Source organism: Heloderma suspectum, chromosome 5, assembly GCF_057233095.1.
Source record: "Heloderma suspectum isolate Gila_16-S chromosome 5, 16-S_ref, whole genome shotgun sequence".
Taxonomy (NCBI): domain Eukaryota; kingdom Metazoa; phylum Chordata; class Lepidosauria; order Squamata; family Helodermatidae; genus Heloderma; species Heloderma suspectum.
Window position 1 is genome coordinate 98,530,886 of NC_139462.1, and position 19,466 is coordinate 98,550,351.

At 41.9% G+C, this 19,466-nt stretch overlaps 1 protein-coding gene across 1 annotated transcript in view; it reads right to left on the minus strand.

The window, feature by feature from the left end:
* Positions 1-12,990: 12,990 nt before the first annotated feature.
* Positions 12,991-19,466, minus strand: part of GABRB1 (gamma-aminobutyric acid type A receptor subunit beta1) — a 188,305-nt gene continuing 181,829 nt past the window's right edge. Inside the window, exon 9 of the mRNA XM_084856854.1 lies at positions 12,991-14,515. Within this exon, the coding sequence (XP_084712980.1) occupies positions 14,168-14,515 (348 nt within the window). The 3' untranslated portion in view covers positions 12,991-14,167. The remainder of the gene's footprint in view (positions 14,516-19,466) is intronic.

Genomic DNA, 19,466 nt, shown 5'->3' on the forward strand with positions numbered 1-19,466 from the left:
CTGTACGTGGTGGCGGCGTTCTTCTTTAGCTAGAACAATGGCTAAGAGAGCCAGTGTGGTGTAGTGGCTAGAGTGCTGGACTGGGAATCGGGAGATCCGGGTTCTAGTCCCCACTCGGCCATGGAAGCTCACTGGGTGACTTTGGGCCAGTCACAGACTCTCAGCCCAACCCACCTCACAGGGTTGTTGTGAGGATAAAATGGAGGAAGGAGGAGGATCATGTACGCTGCCTTGAGTTCCTTGGAGGAAAAAAGGCGGGATATAAATGCAGTCCATCAATCAATCAATCAGAGAGAGAGAGTGTGTTGCAGTTGTAACTGCCAGAGGTGATTCCAGGGCCTGACTAGACTGGAGCACCTGAAAGTCATGGTAGGGCACTGCAATGCTGGCTGCTTGACAGTGCTGTTGACAGGTTTACAGTTGGGGGATTTGGGCGTATTGTGACTTTTCCTTCCTGGAAAGGCAGGCATAAAACTTTGAATATGTAAATTGGGGATCTAACTTGGTGTTCAACTTACTAGAAGGGTAGGAAAGAAATTGCAAAGAAAACAAGAGCTGGAATCATGGGTAGAATCAAACAAAAAGAAGTTCATCAAACAATTTTGAATTGTTTCAGTGGAAGGCAAGTGTGCAGGAGCACTAGAAAAAAAAATTGTAGGGTGAATAAGTATGCTCTAGAAGTCTTTGGCTGGGATTGCACCACTGCAGGGGTAAAAAGCCATTGTGGCTTCTCCGTGTGGGTGCGTGTCATGGGTTGTGGGGAGGTACGAAGGCTGGGTTTGGATGACGCGCCAACCCGTGCTGTAGCGTGGATAATTATGTAAACAATTGTTGCATGTGTGGCACACATGGGGAGAAATCATGACGGCTTCTTTTCCCCTCATGATAATCTGAATCTTTGTCAATCTGCCTGCAGAGCCACCCTAATGACATACCTTTTGGTGCTGCAAGTTGTGTAGTTTGTCTATAAACACTAGTAATATTGCATATAGTCATGGAGAAGATAATTATGTTAACATGTGTTGTTGAAGCAGTACTTAGATATCAAGTGCTTTTCAAATGTTTAAAATGCCTTTACAATTGACTGATAAAATGTGACTAGAGAAGAGATGTTGCAATATCCTTTTCTGTGAGTCATCTTAGTTGTCAGACCTTTTTTTTTAATTGCATTGTGAACACATTCTTTTTTAATATAAGGGGCAGACAATTTATACACATACATACAAAACTTTGTAACAAATATTGGAGTCTCCGTATAAATTTAGAATTCTCACATCTTCAGCGTGTACACAGCAAGTCTGTACAATGGAAAGCTATTTTAAAAATAATGTTTATTTGGTTACTAGGAATACATCAGCTAATGGAATTTACATTTATTACACTTCTAGAAGCTATGAAAAATGGCTTAATGATACAGGTAGATAATGCTACTTTTTCTCTTGTATCTTCTTGGTTTTTACCTGCCAGTTATTGCAGCATTTAACAGGAAAGTAGAAACTAAATACCGAGTGTGAAAAACAAAGAGGCCAATAGTTGCTGGGAAATGGCAATAATTAACATTTCTCTGAGTATTACGTTTCCAAGCTGGTGGCATCAGTTCCTACAACATGCAGTGACTAAAATCAAAGTATAGAAAAAAACACAGATGGAAGTCAATGTGGAAGGAGAAAAGATGGGACCAGGAATGTTGAACCTTATATCAAAAGATGAGTCTGAAACCTTTTTTTTTTGTATTTAAAAGAAAAGCTGCCATATCTGTGTACCTAGAAAGAGGATGAATCTGTGATGTGGATATACAAATGGCCCAGAGTAAATGAATAATTTTAAAGGAAGATGGCTCATGTGTTGCAGTGTGTTAGATCAGAAAGATTTATCGTTCTATAGAGGTTTTCTAGGAGAGGCTAGATGGCCACCAATGCTGTAGCAGTGGGTTTCCTACATTGGCCAGGGATTGGGACTAGATGACCTTGAGGCACATTCCAACTCTGATTGTATGGACTTGATCATTCCTCAGATACAGTGTGATGTGAGGGATCTAATGTTAACTGGTAGTAGTGAGACCTGGGCTTAGATTCCTGCTCAGCCATGAAACTTACTAGCTGGGCTTGAGAAGGTTACTATTAATCAAGCTGGCTTATCTCACAGGATTGCTGGGAGGATAAAATGGATAATCCTAAGGGTACCCTGAGGAAGGACATAGTACAAATGAAAGAGGTGAACACAGACTGTATTAAGATGTAATTTAGGATTGGTGCCATTTTTTTTGGATTACCAATGCTAAAGTACAAACAACTCTATGATTACAAAGATCTCATTAGCCACATAAGATTGCTTTGAAGGGTCTAAAGGACTTGTTAACTGTAGATTGCTTTAGAACACCAATATTGCGATAAGGCAATGAGTAAAGCTGTAAATTAAAATGAAGAGTTTACACTGTACTGCTTAGCAAATATGATCCATTAATGCTAACAGAGCATTAAAATCTGTAGAATTTGCTAACACAACATGCATGCACTTTGGTAGCAAATGGTCAATGTGTGAAATGTGCTGATGATATCTAGCTTGTTACTGTCTTAGTTGGGCTGTAACTTTTATTCACCTGAGGCTGTAGAAATGTACCCTTTTTGTGCAAATTCATATTTTCTGGCATGTGGGTACTTAGCCAATGTAGATGCTACAGTTAGACACTTAGCACAATTTGATGTAAAGGCATGATTTCTCTGTCATTGGAATTCATGGCTTCTGTGAATTGTTGTCATGATTCGAGACTTGCAGAGTACATACAAAATATCCAAGGAAAGCAGTGAGTGTTTTACTTGAATGAAGGCTATAAGATCTGGAGTACAATCCAGTGAGTTCTGCCACAAGCCCTTTATAGGGGCACTCTATAGGGAGGACATTGGGGGTGGAGTGTTCCTTTCGCATGTGATTATTCTTCGGAAGCATTTCTGTGGCCAGTTCACTGGGTCTGCATGCACCAAAAGCCGAAATCTACCACAAATATTAAACATTAAAACCTTTGTTTAAAGACAAGAAGGAAAGCTGTTCATCCTATGATGGTAATGCTGCTGCATCTATTGTGAGGTTTAAAAGAAAAATCACGAACGCTTTTACAACACACTGCTTTTGTTTTGCAGCTTAATCTTTAATATAGCCAAGAATGGGCTTTGGTGAATGTCACCTTGTCCCCAAACTGCAATGGCACCGTGGGCCCCAATGCAATGGATGAGAACTGAGCAAGAGTAATGGGGTTTGCACAGGATGCCTTTGTGGTGGATTGGGCCCTTGCCCTATATTAGATCAGTTGAATCAGCATATGAAAATTATCACAGTATTGTGGGCTTTACAGGATTTTTTTAAACATATAAAAATGTACAATCTAGTCCAGGAAAACAGCTTTGGAAAAACATCTGAAAGAACATTTGTGTTGACAGCAAAAGATTCTAATGCTACATTATGCAGATTTTTTTAACTATGTGCAAACTGCTCCCCCCTCCACATGCATTTATATATAGTAAGGAAAAGCCTCAACAAAAATGATACACAAAACACACTCTAAAAAGTTAGATTTGAATGTGTAAAAAGCATATACAGAAAGTCACATGGCACACAGATCAGGAATTTGAATCAGAAAATGCAGCATATCTTTATACAAAGTAGAAAAGTTAATCATAAAAAAATTAGTCTATTTTTCCTCCCTTGGCATTCTTATTTGATCTTATTTCCTCGAAATCTTTCCTTTCATTTTGGAAAACAAACATTTAAAGGGATCCTTTTAGCAACTGAACTCCATAAACTATATTTGGGAAAACACATTTCTAAACTATACCAGAGGAATGGTTTGAAAAATGTTTCTGATTTTATGTATTTGCAATTTAAATTCAAAGATTGAATTTATATAGTTTCATTATAAAATTAACTCAACAACCCAAGATGGTTCCATTAAAATATTTCTTGAAGGACCTATAAATGAGATTAAAATGAGCCAGGGGGAAGGGTATCTTCTTCATTCATAAGGCAATTCTATAATGTGTGCACTTGTTTTAGAGCCTTGTTTTAATTAGACAAATTCAAAGTGAAAAATGATGGGTTGGATCCAGATTTAGTCATACTTAAGGCCCATTGATTTCAGCAGATCTATTCTTAAGTATGACAAAGTCAAAAATCATCCAGCCCAATGATGAGGAAATAGTTCCTTTATTTGTTGCTGGAGCAGGATTTTGATGACCACATAAAGTTGGTCTGGCAGTTTAAAGTTTGTTGCAAAAGAGATATCTCAGTTGGTGAGCGGTAGGAGTTTCAAACAACCAACGGTAGTTTTGGACCATCATATCATGCATCAGTTTGCATTAACTGATTGCCTTTGGATGAGGAGGGTCTCATCCTGATACCAGTCATGAATATCTTTTGTTGTAGACCAGAGGTGGAGAACCTTTTCAGCCCAAGGGCTGAATTCAATTTTGGAAAAGCTCTTGGGGTCTGTATTCTGGTAGTAAGTGGGGCTGAAAGCAAAGGGGACAGGGCCAAAGGCAAAAAAAGTGGGATCAAAAATACACCCCAAACCAGCATGATAATGGCTTAATAGCTTAAAGGTCTTACTGCCAGTAAATAGAACTTAGGAGAGGCATCTCAACATTTTAGAATGAGGAAGCTGGAAAACAAAATTTCCAGCACAAAAATTTCCGCACAAAAGCTGGAAAACCATCAAACAATTAGCAGATGATTGGTGGCCAGGAGAAAGAGGGCATGGCCATCTGGAGGAATCTCAGAATGCTGGATTGGGGGCCCAGGATTTTACTCCCAAGGCCTGAGGTTCCCTGCCCCTGTTGTAAACTTGTTGGTGTCTCATTTTTACACATTTTGTGGATGAAGACCTGTAGAGTTCAGATACATTGCCTCCAATTCCAACTCTGAGATATCACTATCACTGAGCTATGGCCAAGTCTAGAACAATCACAAACTTCTATTCCTACTAAAAAATTAATAGGCAAAATTATTTTATACAGAGAAGGTTTATACCATTTTTTTCAAGATTATTGGGAAGTCCTATACAAGAACAGCCCAAGCTGTCTAGTGGCTAAACAAGAGGTTGCACCAGGTTGTTGACTCACCGGTGTCTGAAGGCACCAATGGTAGAGGAAGAGTAGCAAGGGATGACCAAGTCCCCACACTGTGTAAGTGCAATCAGAAGCCATATGGACAGCTACATCTTTAGACAGGAGGTGCTGTAGTTTAATATGACATTGGAACCTGATATGTCATAGTATTATAGCATGTCTGCACAACTTGTGACCCATTGAGCTGATTACTGCCCCCTGCTGTCATGTACAACAGTCAACCAAAACTGCAAGAAAATGAACAGGGGCAGCGGGTCTATACGACCTGTGGGCTTAGTGGATCACAGGTTGTGCAGACTGCGTACTGTCTTTCAGTTTTCAATGTATTTGTAGCAGAAGGAACACATAGTCTATTACTGGCTAAGAAGAAAGTTTAATTTTATTGTTTCTGCCACACAGTAATAAAATAACTTGTAACTGTTAATATATTCTTTCTTTTATCCTACTACCCTATGTTTAATATATCTTCTCTTTTTGTAAAATTTGAGAGAAGAGTAATTTCAAACATGGGACTACCATATTACAACAATAGTTAAACTATTCTACCGAATTTATATGGTGGTAACTTGCTAGGTTTAAATATTGGGTACCTGAATCCCTAAGGGCTAATGTAAAAATTCCAGAAGTAGATTTGCTGCCATGTTATCTCTGACACAATGATTAATCTTTCTTGTGAATTAGCTGATGTAATATACTCATTTGCATGATTTTATATTTGCAGGGAAAACATCAGACAAGTCAATTGGATATTCTAGCCATGGTAGATAAGCATTGATCCCTTTTTCATTTTGCTGCAATTTATTTTGGCAAGTAAAGTCAAGCTGACTCGAGCTGTGGCTTTTTGTACAACGTTTAGGGCTCTTCCTGGAGATGTGCAAACATTCATTCTCTAGATTTCTCTACTGGCAGAGGTCCATTATGCACTAAAGGTAATAATGCTTCTTTAATAACATGGAATCTGGGTGACAAGGTGCAGATATGCAGTGCAATCCAATGAATTTCTACTCAGAAGTATATCATATTGCGTTCAATTGATCTTACTCCTAGGTAAAGGTGTATAGGAGTGCAGCCTTAAAGTGGTGGTGTGAGCTTCTGAATTGGGTGTGAGCAATGGGCATAGGTCAAACAGCAGTTTGGGGACTGAGTAGGCCATCAAGTTAACAAATGGTGATGGATATGCACTGTGCCAGCTCCAGGTTTTTGAGGGCCTTTGGGCAAGACACTCTCCCTCGGGGTGTCTGCCTTTTCACCGCCATTGTCACCAGCTGCCGTTGCTCCTTGTCCATCTTCTCATCATGCTCGCCACTTGCTTGCTTGACAAGCAGAACTAGTAAGTGGGCGGTTGCATCTAGTGCTCCTCCTTCTCACCCCCCACTGTTGGCCGGGCCAGAGTGAGAGGCAAGGGAGCAAGCAAGTTGCAACCGTGAGCAGCAACTCCAGGTGGCTTTTGTCAATGGGCCCCTATTGGGGTGTGGGACCTTGGCAGGTGCCTGACCACACCTACCTTTGGCACCAGCCCTGGATGTGAACATATGGATTATGTTCCTTGTTACAATTAAAGTCTAAGGGTTGAGCTGTATGGCCATGCACCTTCAGCATTACATTAACTGCAGCCAGTGTCTGCTTGGTTGTAAGGTTAAATGCATGAAATCAGACTGTAGTGAATGAAGAGTAAATAGTTGTTGGAGGGGGCATCAGCCTCTCCCAGGCAGTCTGGGAAGAACTCTGATTGTTGTCGTCAGATGTATGCTGTTGTAAGATGGTTGACTGTCGTTTGAGGCTCTAGGCCTCAAATGTTTCACCATTCCTAATAAATGGTTCCAGTCATTCCTTAGACATAGTGTCTATTATTAGAGGTCTCTTTTACAGCTGGTTGAATGACAGGTCTGCTTGGTTAAGGGAAGAATTTGATGGGGCTTTTATGAGCAAAACTAATCCACACTTATATCTATGATGCAATTTGATGGATTAATTTATCTGCTAATGCTACTTTGCTTTTAATCTTGGGATGGCACCAAAGACAAGCTTTGGCTCTCAAAGGGGTAATGAGGGGAGAGGGGGAGAGAGAACTCTTTTACTGTCACTTGGAAATTTCAGGGCAAGCCATTAGTTCCAGTTTATTTTGTTGGCTTGACAGATGATATGCACCCTGATTTCAAGGGGCTAGACTCTACAGGCAATGGTGAATAGAAATACAGCTGTAATTTCCACAAATGTGTCTTTAATTCCTACTGGGTTTTTACAGGTGCATCCAGTCGTATGAGCAGCAAGTAGTTGAGATCAGCCTATAATGATGACCAGCTGTAGGAATGACAGGGGGGCAGAGAGTATATGAGATGTTTATGGGGCTGACCTTCCCAAAACCCACATGAATTTAAGCAGTCCCATAGTCATGAAAAGAAAAAACGAAGACGAGCTTCTGAGAACTGTGGAGGGAGACTTCATTCCAGAAGTCAAGCAGCACAAGCTATGCTTGTTTACTCAGAAATAAGTCCCCCTCTGTTCAGTGGGTACATGTGTGTAGGATTGCAGCCTAAGATTCTGTGCTTTCATGGCTATTTGTACAATCCCTTGGCGGGTGGGGAGAAGCAGTTAAAACAAATGGTTTTGGATCTGAAATTTCAGCAAAGCTGTGCAAACTTTTAATATCATGAATATTGACATTACTCAGTTTCTTTATTCCGCTACCTTTGACCATTTTCCTGAGTCTGTCCTGTATTTTCTGCACATATTCTCTCCAAACTGATAGCACATGTCAGTAAATGCAAGTTTTAAAAAACAAAATCATAATATTAAATATTTCAGTGTACATTTTGGTAGAACAAATGGGGTAGGGAAGATATGTCTCTTTTTAGGCACATCAGCCCTTTTTGCCCTCATTTAATAATAAAAATGTTTGGCTTAATTCAGAGGGAATTCAATCAAGATTCATATAAACAAGGCACTTCTGGGAGCATTTTGTTTTCATGGATTTTTTTTTTCATGGATTCAGATTACACTCAAGAGTGGATGTATAGGAAGGCACAATGTGAGTGAATTCTCTCAACTCAATCTTAGTACTACTTTTTAAAAAGCAGCTTAAAATTCTACTTCCCACTTGGCATTTCTGTTCTGATGTTCCTTTGGCTCTATGAATTTTAGGATAATGTTTAAACACATAAATAAGAAAAAGTCTTGTTGGGGTGATATTGTAATGGGACATCAAAGCCAGGGCATTTTGGAAGGGAGTAGGAGAAGCTGTAGAACTGTAAGATGGCTGCTAGGGTATGGTTTGAGAAGCTGCAGCAGGAAAGGTAATGTTGTGTCCTATAAGGGCATTTCTACATGAGGCTTTTATCCCACATCTTTACTGGGGCTTCTGCTTCCAGATTCTTTGCAGAGTTAAGAATGTCTCCTTTACACGTGCCTTTTTCTGGCATTTTTTCTCTCTTTGCCTTTCCATGTTTCATTATAAAACCATTAGATGGCACTGTGGTATAGCAGAATTGCACATTTACACAGGGCTTCTATGGCAGGATTGAGAGAAAATCTGGACTTTCCTTGTTATGAAAAAACCTGTGATAATGGTTGCGAAGAGCAGCAGTTGCCCTGGAGGATGACATCGTCTAAAGGACTTGTGAGCTACTGTGAGTGAGCAATCATGACCGCACAATAAAAGCCTTGCATAGAAATGCCCTTGGTTTTATGAAGATCATCCAAGTGATACAGAGAATTCCTATTTCAGACATCACTGTTCCAAAATGTCTTTTTTGTTCATTTTTTAAAGTTTTGTTCTGGTGACTCTAGACCTCGATGAGGGGTTGCTTGCTAATAACAACAGTGCGTTGGGCCAAACTAGGGTTTTTACTTTTCTGACGGGATGTCCATCGTCCACTGGAAATGTCTAATACATGGAAATCCATCATTTCCTAGCAAAAAGCTTCAGCTAAAACAGTAAATGTCCTGATAGGAGGAGCTCAACTTTATTTATGTATTTGTTTATTACAATGATTTCTATCTCCCACCTTTCAGGTTAGAAATCCTTCCAAGGTGGTTGACAAGTAAGAGAGAGATATGCAAATAAAGTCACTATAAAAATATTTTAAATAACTATTATGTATTCTTCCCAGAGGGCATTTGATGGTAATGGCTCCGTAGGGGAAGGAACGACAGGCCAGCCAGAGCAGGGGCCTGAGGTGGTCTCTGCCTGCCCCTGTCCCTTTCTCCCTTCTAGAATTCTTTCCACAGGGCAGCTGGTGGTAACGGCACAGTGGAGGGTGAGGTGTCAGTCCAGCTGGAGCCGGCTGTGTGGTGGTATGTGAGAATATCTCATTTATAACATAATATGTTTGTTTCTTGTTTTGTTTCTTAGGAACAGTACCTATTTTGGTAAGGCACTTTCAGCCCAGTCCTATGGATTTTTACTCAGTAGTAAATCCTGCTGAGTTCAATGGGACTTACTTACAAGTAAGCATGTATAGGATTGCAGCCTCAGTTATGCAAAAAGCTGGCGATTCATTTTAAAGATTCTGTATTTCAATAGGTGGCTGTCCAGTGAACAAAAAAACTGACAATTATCAGCTGTGCAATTACTGTATATGTTCCTATGTACTGTGTTATAAATCTGCTTAGATTCTGAAAGTCTTATTAGACTGGTGTCGGACCCAGTTTAACTGTGACACTGGGTGTCTCTTTTTTTTTAAACAATAGCAACACTGTACCCCTCTCCAGTGTTCCATGTGTGCTGCGTTGTTTCCATATAGGTGCATTATTAGCCTGCAACATTGCCTACTCCCCAGCCGCAGTACACTGGCATGTTAATGTTGTATGTGCAATATCAGTGACTGGGTTTATATGTGATGCCAAGCACATGGAACACAGCCAGGAGGCCATTTCTGGGACCTCACACAGAATGGCATTGACCCTACCTGGGCAGGAGTAGGTCTTAAAACACTAAATATAACACACGACGGCATATGAAAGCAATATCTGATCTGGCAGGAACATAGCAGGTTTCATGGCTACTAGCAATGTTCAGTGCATCTTCGATATAAATTGGATATCTTCATCAATGGTACATATATTTATGTAACTAAATCTTAAATTTTATTTTATTGAGATATACCTCCCTTAGTTTAACTAGTTTTAGTTGGCAATGAAAGACCAGCTTCCTTTTTGATGGATCCTACTAATAGATTTACTCTTTAGTAAGACTCATAGTGCAATCCTATGCATGTTTACTGAGAAGTAAGTCCCACTGTGTTCAAAGGGGTTTACCTACTCTCAGGTACTTGTGCATAGAATTGCAGCCTCAGTCATTTTAATGAGACTCAACTCACAAGGGAATTTTAGGATGGCAGATTTGCTAGTGATGATTCCCTTCTCATACTGTTGTTCTGAGCACAGGGAACCCAATTTAATAGATCAATAGTATTTCTATGCAAATACATAGTTTTAAGATGGAGGCATTACACCACACACAATGTAGCTTGAAGAATATTAACTAAATGTAAGGGGGAGGTGGTCAAAAGCCTGTTCTCCTATCCTCCACATACTTTATAGTTAATTGCTCAACCTTTCATTCCTTTTGGCCTTCTCTAGTTTTCTTTCTATGCAGATTAATGGTTGCTCTTAGTTGCATCTCTGCATTTTGCTAGCTGTTTCTAGGTTCTGGCTGTTAACTACTGTATCCCGCAGCTCAGTCCTTTCCATGATTACTGAAGTAAGTCCCACTATATTTAGTGGGGCTCACGCCTAAATAAGTCACACAGGATTGCAGTCTTAGTAGTGTTACCTTTTCAGATGGATGTGCTAACTTCATTTAGATTTTCTTGATTTTAGTTCTATTGCCAATTTTGCTTTGGCCAAGTTCTTGACAGCTAGAAAGTGAGGTTTCTATGTGAGACAAACATAATCAGCATCTTTTGGGGGCTTTTAAATGGTTTGTCCAGGACTATTATTTGAAATAAATATTTGATAAAATGTGTGTGTATCCAATTCCTTTGTGTTAGATCCAGTTTTTCAACAATTGCCCCGAAAATATTTTTTCAGGAAATATGTATATTAACCTTTGCATTTCCAGTTGCTTATGTGCTGTACATTTACGAACTAAGAGAAAAAAGATTGAAATTATGTTAGCGATTAAAGGATAAACATCTTGTATTGACTTTGTACCCCTTACTTTTCAGTGACTCAGTCTGATATGGTAAAGCCACTGTGGTGTAGTGGCTAGAGTGTTGGACTGGGAGTTGGGAGATCTGGGTTCGAGTCCCCACTCGGCCAGGGAAGTTCACTGGGTGACTTTGGGCCAGTCACAGACTCTCAGCCCAACCCACCTCACAGGGTTGTTGTGAGGATAAAATGGAGAGAAGGATTATGTATGCTGCCTTGGGTTCCTTGGAGGAAAACAGGCAGGATATAAATGTAATACATACATAAGGTAAGTGGTAAATACTGGATTTCACTATAAGAGGGTACTTTGAGATACCAAATTCACAAAGTGGAATTGCTGTGCCTAATCAATTTGCAGTGACATCCGATGTATAAAATGATTCTTGGGGGCTGGGGTCAGTTCATGCATTTCCCAAACCGGTGAATCTCCATATCTGATGAGTCAGCGTCCCCCACTGCACATGAAATGTTACATGTGAGGGATTTTAGTCTGTGTGCATACAAATACACGTGCCTTTGCGCTAGTTCTACATAATGATATATGCATGGGATTGGATTCAGTGGTGCTCTTCCACAAGCAGAAGGGAAACCGCTGGCTGAATGGATTCCCCCTCCCTATGCAGCCTCCTTGCCCCCCCCATCTGCTCCAGAGGGTTGCACAAGTGACTACTGGGGGGAGGAGAGAACAAGGGTATCCCATTGCATGAGCAATCTTCTGCTCGCACTGTGCTGGATCTGACCCCAGGTTCTGGTCATGTGCCTGAGATTGCTACCACACGATAGTGCAGAAGGTTGTCTGTTCAGCTATTGTGTGAACCGGCCCTGTTCCTCCCATTTATGGGAAATAGTTTATGTAATTAGCTGACCTTAATAAGCATATGACATGAAAACGGGTGGCTCTTGCATGTTGACATATTGAACACCCCTTTACAAAATCCCTGTATATTTAAATATTCCGTCCTTTCTCCGAAGGGCTCAGCACAGTGTGGAAGTACAGGCACTGGTCTGGGTTTCCCCTGTTTAGCATCAGGAATGCAGCCACATCAGGTGTCTTTGGATTTTTTTCCAGTGTAACTAAGAAAAAACAAGTGAACAGTTTGCCTGGTAGTACAATAAGGTCAAAGGGTACAGCAATGGTGATACAGAGCTTTTCTACATGAGGCATTTATTGTGCAGTCGTCATTCCTTACTCACAGTTGTTTATGGTTTAGATGACATCATGATCCTCCAGTTTCACTTCTGGGTCTTATCAGCACTTTTCGCAAGTTTTTTAGAGCAGGGAGAATGGGACATTTAATTGTGAAAGCACTATATGAGGAGCATTTCCTTTACTGCTTTTCTACTACATAACCTCTAGGTGGGACTGTGGTATAGCAGAATCACACAAATACATAAGAGGAAATCGCACTTTCTTTCGCCAATCAGAAATAATACCCCATTTTTCTTGCTCTAAAAAAACTCATGGAAAGTTCTGTTTACAAACAAAAGCAAAACTGGAGGGTCATGATGTTGTCTAAAGAGCCCATAAACAACTATGAGTAGGGAATGAGTGCACCACAAATGCCTTGTGTAGAAAAGCACTCTGTCTCCCCAGGGAGCATTATTCTCCGATAGGGATCAGGAATCGCCAATAAAGAATTCTCAGCACTCACAAAACCATAATTCCCAGTATCGTGTGTGTGTGTAGGGGCATTATGATGGATAAACTGGTATAAACCTGATACAGGTTTGTAGTAGCCTTTAATGAGAGTGGGAAGGGCAAAATCTGACGTTTCCTCTTTTCTTCCAGCAAACCTTAATGTATGACTCAGGTACAGCCTCATTTCTGTTGTAGACTAGCTACTGGCCCAGATCCTAAGAGCAGGGGTTATATATTCTGTCTAGACAGACCCTAGAGCTATCACCTGCTTAAAGAAATCTTTGTTGATAGATTGTACGAGTTTTAATCAATTATTGATTAAATCTGCCTAAATGTACATATGAATAAAGGAATTGTTCTGAAGGGGAAAAAGTATTTTTTTTAGAAATGTATGTGCATGTCGCAGCAGGCGCCATTTTGGGAGAAGCACTCTCTTCCGTGTGTGAGAGAAAGCCAGGCTTCTTCTAAGATGCTCCCTGCCATGTGTGATTTTTGTAATGCATAAGACTTGCATTAAAAATCATTAACAATTTTAAAATGATCTGCTGACTATTAATCAGGGACAGTCTTTTGATTTATCAAAATATTTTAAATCTATGAAGTAACAGGTTAAACTGATTAAATGTTGCAGCCCTAATTCTGTACCATTGGTGTTGGCAGCCTTCCATATGTGTATACATGCTTTCTCACAAGGTTGTTCTTTTTGTTCTGGGTGCTCATTTACAGTAGAGGATGTGCAGTGCCATCCTATTCATGTTAAGTCAGGTGGAAGTCCTACTCTGTTCAATGGAGCTCACTCCCAGGTGAGTGTGCATAGGTGTGCAGCCATAGTCTGTCTTTTCTCAGACAACACTTGAGCTTTGTTTGGCAAATGGTATGGGGGGGGGGGGGTTACACAATGTGTTTTTGGAAAATAAGACAGACTGTCATTTCATATTTTAAATGCTAAGAAAAAGGGAAAGGAAAGATCACCAGAAATAATCTTAAAATGAAACAGAAGAAGAGCACTTACATCTTCAATGCTGTAGCACTTGGAAAGCAGATCTAAAAGAATGATAGTATGTTCAAATAGATACTGTCTTCTTTTGAAGTAAACATGGTGCAATTTTTGGACGTGGTTAAAAAGACACCCTAACCCACTGAATGGCTGAATACTGTACTTTGACATGTAGCGTGGTGGCTACTGCAGTTCGTAAGATTGGCAGAATTGAGGAAGAGGGAAAGGAGTCTGAGCTGGGTGGGTGAGGGATCACAGCATAACTCAGTGCACATAATAAAGCCAGTAGACAACATTAAAAAGGATGAATGTGATAGGAAAGACCATCCTGGACCACTTGTCTATGGAATTGACATCAGTCAAATCTGGGATTTTGACTCTGAGCTGTGATGCTCTTCTCCGTAAGCGCCCCTTTTGGTGCGCTGTGTGTCTATCCAAAGTGCTTCTGCTGTAGAGATCTCTTGCCGTGGCAGGCCTCCTGTAATGGATGCTGGCGCTGTCATACGAATACATGGTAGCTCTTGGGTCGTTCAAACTTGCAAGCACATCCGAGCTGCTGACTTCATTTCTCATTTCCAGGGTGGTAAGAAGAATATTCCCACAGGTGTCAATCTAAGGAAGGAGTACACTTTAGAGAAGGCCTCTCAGTCATTAGTGCTCTGTGACACTCTTGAAAATTAGCGAGTTGCTAATAAAACATTTGCCCAAAATGCATTGGTAATATCAGAAAGGGCAGAGAATAGGCAGCCTTAAGCTACCACGTCTGCCCCTTCTGAGACCTACATTGCTGAAGAAATGCCAAATCAGGGGTGCAGGACCTTTGGCTGAGGTGTCTCAATCTGGCTGTCCAAGAACCCCCAGAAAGCCCTGCCCCTTTCCCCTGGCTCCACCCCTTCCCCCCAGCCCCCAATCATTTGCTAGTTTCCTGCCTTGGGGACAGTTCCCCCACTCCCCATTCTAAAAGGTGGAAATGCCTCTCCTTAGGTTCAGTTACTGGCAGCAAGAACTTTAAGCTAAATAACAAACTAAAATATGCTGTTATTGGGGGTGTTTGAACCCCATTTTCCTTCGGCCCTGCTCACCACTGCAATGTGATCCCTGGGAGCATCTCTTAAATGGAATTTGGCCCTTGGGCTGAAAGAGGTTCGGCACCCCTGTGCTATATTCTGAGACATAACCTTGGTTTGGAGAGTACTTTAATGCTAAATCTCATTTCTCTGAATATTTGGCCTTTGTTAGGTTTCAGATTTGTTCTTTTGGGCGTTTCTAGCAGCAATAATGCAGATTACTTTCTGCTTTCCTCTGACTGGCTTCACAATCTCCAATGTGTACAACAGGAAGTTGCCAGAGGTATGCTAGGTGGTAGGAAGGCGGCAATTGTGCATACATGCTACGAATGATAAGTGGTTTTCCCACCGGCCCTGGGCAATTGCATACCGTTGCAACTGCAAAGTCTTTAAAGTTCACCAATGGTATCACCCTCAAAAAATAGAAAGAAGACACCTGGAGTCACATAGTAGCCTCACTAAGTGTCCATTTAAAAATCCAATGCCAGGAAGGAATGTACAGTGAAAGAAATATTGTTGACATGGAGAGTGGTGTGCTGGACAGAGAGAGGCTGAACTCTCTGTTCGGCCATGGGCAAGTGTCTGTGTCTGTAACATGTAAGGAACTATTGCAGGATTCACTACCACAGTGACTTTGAGACCATGTGTGCTCTTGGGGACTCTGGGGTCCTTGGGAAATTAATCAGCAATCACTTGATCAGAAGTGGCAGTATAGCTTCCCTGAAAGTCGCTCGTGCACCATTAGTGATTTTCCCCTGCAATGCACAGCTACAGGAGGGTGTGCTCTCTCAGACCACATGATGCTTCCCAATCAGCCTGGGCAGGGCTTCGTGTTAATGGATTGAGTGCCTGGTAACGTTCCGCAGGGACTCTGTGGTGGACAAGTCATCAGCTGAAGCCAAAACAAGGGCACAGCAAAGGGAGCAGAATCCCCAAAGGGTAACCCGTTACACAGTTGGGGGCTAAATCTCACGGGGGAAATTCAGCAGGAAGTTAAGAGTTCTTTCCACCCGGCTCTAATAGAGATTCCTGAGTGGGTGAAGAGAACCTCAGTTTTTTGTCTGATCCAGCATGGCTCTTCTTATGAAAATCAAGATGCTTCCACCAAACATAGTGATAACCTCTGGCTTTAAAAAAGAAGAATTAGCAGGGCTGGCCCAAGACATTCACCTGTCTGAGACGAAGGACAAGATGGTGCCCCTCCCCAGTCCACATGCAGAAGCTGATTGGCCTGGCAGTTGAATTGTGCTTCACCGCTGGCAATGAGACACCTGAGGCAGCAGGCTAGGACAGATTGGGGGCATCTCTACACCAGCCTGAAATCCTACATTTAAAACGGAGCTTTCTGCTTCCATTTTAAATGCAGGATCGGAACTACTCCCTTTCCCCCCCCCCCACCTTTCCCACTACTTCTCCTAGTATCTGAGTCTTCCATTATCTATCATTGATCTCACTTCTCTTCTTGCCACTTTTCCCCTTTTCACAGAGGCAACTCAAGTGGAACACAGCAGGGTAATTTGATAGCTCATTATCTGCAATCTATCTAAAAATGGAACAAAGGTCATTTAGTGCAGGAGACGCTAGTCACAAAGGGCATTTAGTGCAGGTAACGGCGTCATGTAAAGAGCCTGCAAACTTCCTTGAAGGAGCAATCTCAGTCTCAGGATAAAAGCTCTGTGTGAAGAAAGCCTGGGAGAGCCCGTTGTGGTGTAGTGGTTAGAGTGTTGTACTGGGACTCAAGAGATCTGGGTTCTAGTCCCTATTCAGCCCATTAAGCTCACTGGGTGACCTTGGGCCAGTCACTAACTCTCAGCCTAACCTACCTCACAGGGTTGTTGTGAGGATAAAAATGGAGAGGAGGAGGGTCATGTAAGCCACCTCAGGTTCCTCACAAGAAGAAAAAAGTCAGCATGTATTTACTACATTTCTATATTGCTCAATAGCAGAAGCTCTTGTAAGCTGCTATAACAATAATAATAATAATAATAATCTATAGCCCTCTCCTCCAGAAGTAGGGAACATCTAGAGAGTTCAGGATGAAGAGCTGCGGGGCTGCTGCTGCCATCCATCAACATCTGTTGCCTGAAGCAGTTTCTTCACTTGACCTAATGGTACGACCAGCAATGAGGATTAGACAAATTCATGGAGGTTAGATCTATTAGCCATCCTAGCTAAATTGGATGTCCACATTCAGAGATACTATACACTGGAGTATCTGAGGCTGGGGACAAACAAGACAGGGCTGTTGTATTATTGGACAAAACCATATAATAAAAAGCCTCATGAAGTGAAAATTGACTTTTAATTACTAAACCCAATTGGTAAATTACAGGGCTTCCAAATTTTGTTGTGTAGTCATCTGCAGTGGGAGTGTAAATATCATTAATATTGCTCTATTGTTATTTCTGCTCTATTGTTAAACATATAACTCACAAGTGCTAATGGCTTAAATTGATGATTCACGTGGGTCCCTTTGTTTAAAGTACTGTGCACTCATTGCTTATTACAAGGCAAGTAGTAGATGAATTACTGTTTTAATTTAAAGCATTATGAACAAGACTGTTTCATTTTAAAATGAGTTTCTAAATCACTTGGAGCCTCCTGATCTGTATAAATCATCAGACTATTCATTTTCTCTCAATAATAGGTTTTACAGTTCATAACAAAGAGTTTATCATGATTGCTAAGAAATTAACACATTTTCCCAAATGGAAGGAGGAAATAATATGTATCTTTTATCATCTACCTTTTGCCCTGCTTCTCTGCTTGCCCAGTTCTACAAACGTCAATGAGTTGACTTAATAAGTAATGTGGTCCCTTTAATGGCTAGTGAAGAATACAGGGTGTCCTAAAATGAGAGCAGAATTGCTATGGACAGAAACTTACTTGCATAGCTAAAACTAATGACCTGGAGATCAGAGGAACATGAAGCAATTATTATTCAGGTACTCCAAACACCCCCCAAAGCTGGCTCATGTTCTCAGAACTACTGTTTTCAACCTTAAGCCAATTGAGAATACATTTGTACAAAAACAGCAAAATCTTTCCCGATGGGAAACATGAGGCATGTAACTATAATGTGACATTCCTACCCACTTTGGGAACACACACAGCCAGTCCACATAACTCTTTCCAAATCCCAAACAGCAGATACTTCTACATTGTCTAGGAAAGGAGAGGGGACCAAGATGAATGGTGACAAAGAAGGATCTGTCTAGATATATGGTTGCTCCAGAAATAACATAAAACATACTATTGTCAAGTGGGTCCCAAGTTGAGCAAAGGGCTGGATGCGCCCGATCTCACCTGATCTCGGAAGCTAAGCGGGGTCAGCCCTGGTTAGTACTTGGATGGGAGACTGCCTGGGAATCAGGCTTCCTGCATTGAGCAGGGGGTTGGACTCGATGGTCTTGTAGGCCCTTTCCAACCCTATGATTCTATGTTGAATTCAGAAGGTGGGCCTTGGGTCTGAAAAGGTCAAAGGCCATTTATCTAGGTTATTAAAGGGTCTGTGTTTACAAGAAAATGGCTCCTGATTCTATCATGATCAAATTGTAGAGTTATCAGGACTAGGGGTGTACGAAACCCCCCTTACCTGGCTCTGCCAGGTTCTGCAGGTGGGGGGAGGTGATCCATTCCTCCCCCCCGGAATCCTGCCCAGCCGGCTCTGCTCTCCAACTGCTGCCGGGCCATTTGCATCCCTATGCAAGCCCGTGATAGGCTACGTAAATATTTACATAGCCTAACACAGCTAAAGCAGGGACGCAAATGGCATAGGGGACGCCATTTCCGTCCCTGCTTTAGCTGTGATAGGCTACGTAAATATATATGTAGCCTATCACAGGCCGGCGTAGGGACGCAAATGGCGGCTGCTATGGCAGCCGCCATTTGTGGCCGCAGCAGCCCGGCAGCGGCTGGAGGCCCTGCTGCGGGTTGGCCTAGCCCGCGGCTCCGCAACCTGGCCAAACAGCGGAGCCGGCTGGGCAGGATTCCGGGGGGGGGAGGAACAGATCGCCTCCCCCCACCTGCGGAACCTGGCGGAGCCAGGTAAGGGGGGTTTCGTACACCAGGTAGGCTCCATTTCGCGGGGCTTTCGCGGGGTGGTGGGGCGGGGGGCTCCGTTCCGCCACAGATTCCGGGGGGCCGAATTCACTGGAATTCGGCCCCTCTGGGATCCGTGGCGGAATTCTCTAACATCCATTCTCTGTGTAGTTGTTTTGTGAAAGACATGGGCCAGTTTGCACCATATGACAACCCATCATGGGTAAATTTACCCCTGAGGAGCCATGGTGCATGCTGGCTGCCATTATGAATATGCAAGCCCCAACTGTGGGTTGCGGTGGGTTGTCGTGTTATGCAAACCTGGCCAGCAGGGGTTATTTGAGGGTTAAACAACCCTTGCATAATCCTAAAACAGATCATAAGTTATGCGAAGGTTGTTTAACCCTCAAATAGGGGTGGACGAAAGTCCCTTACCTGTCGTCGAAGGACGTTCG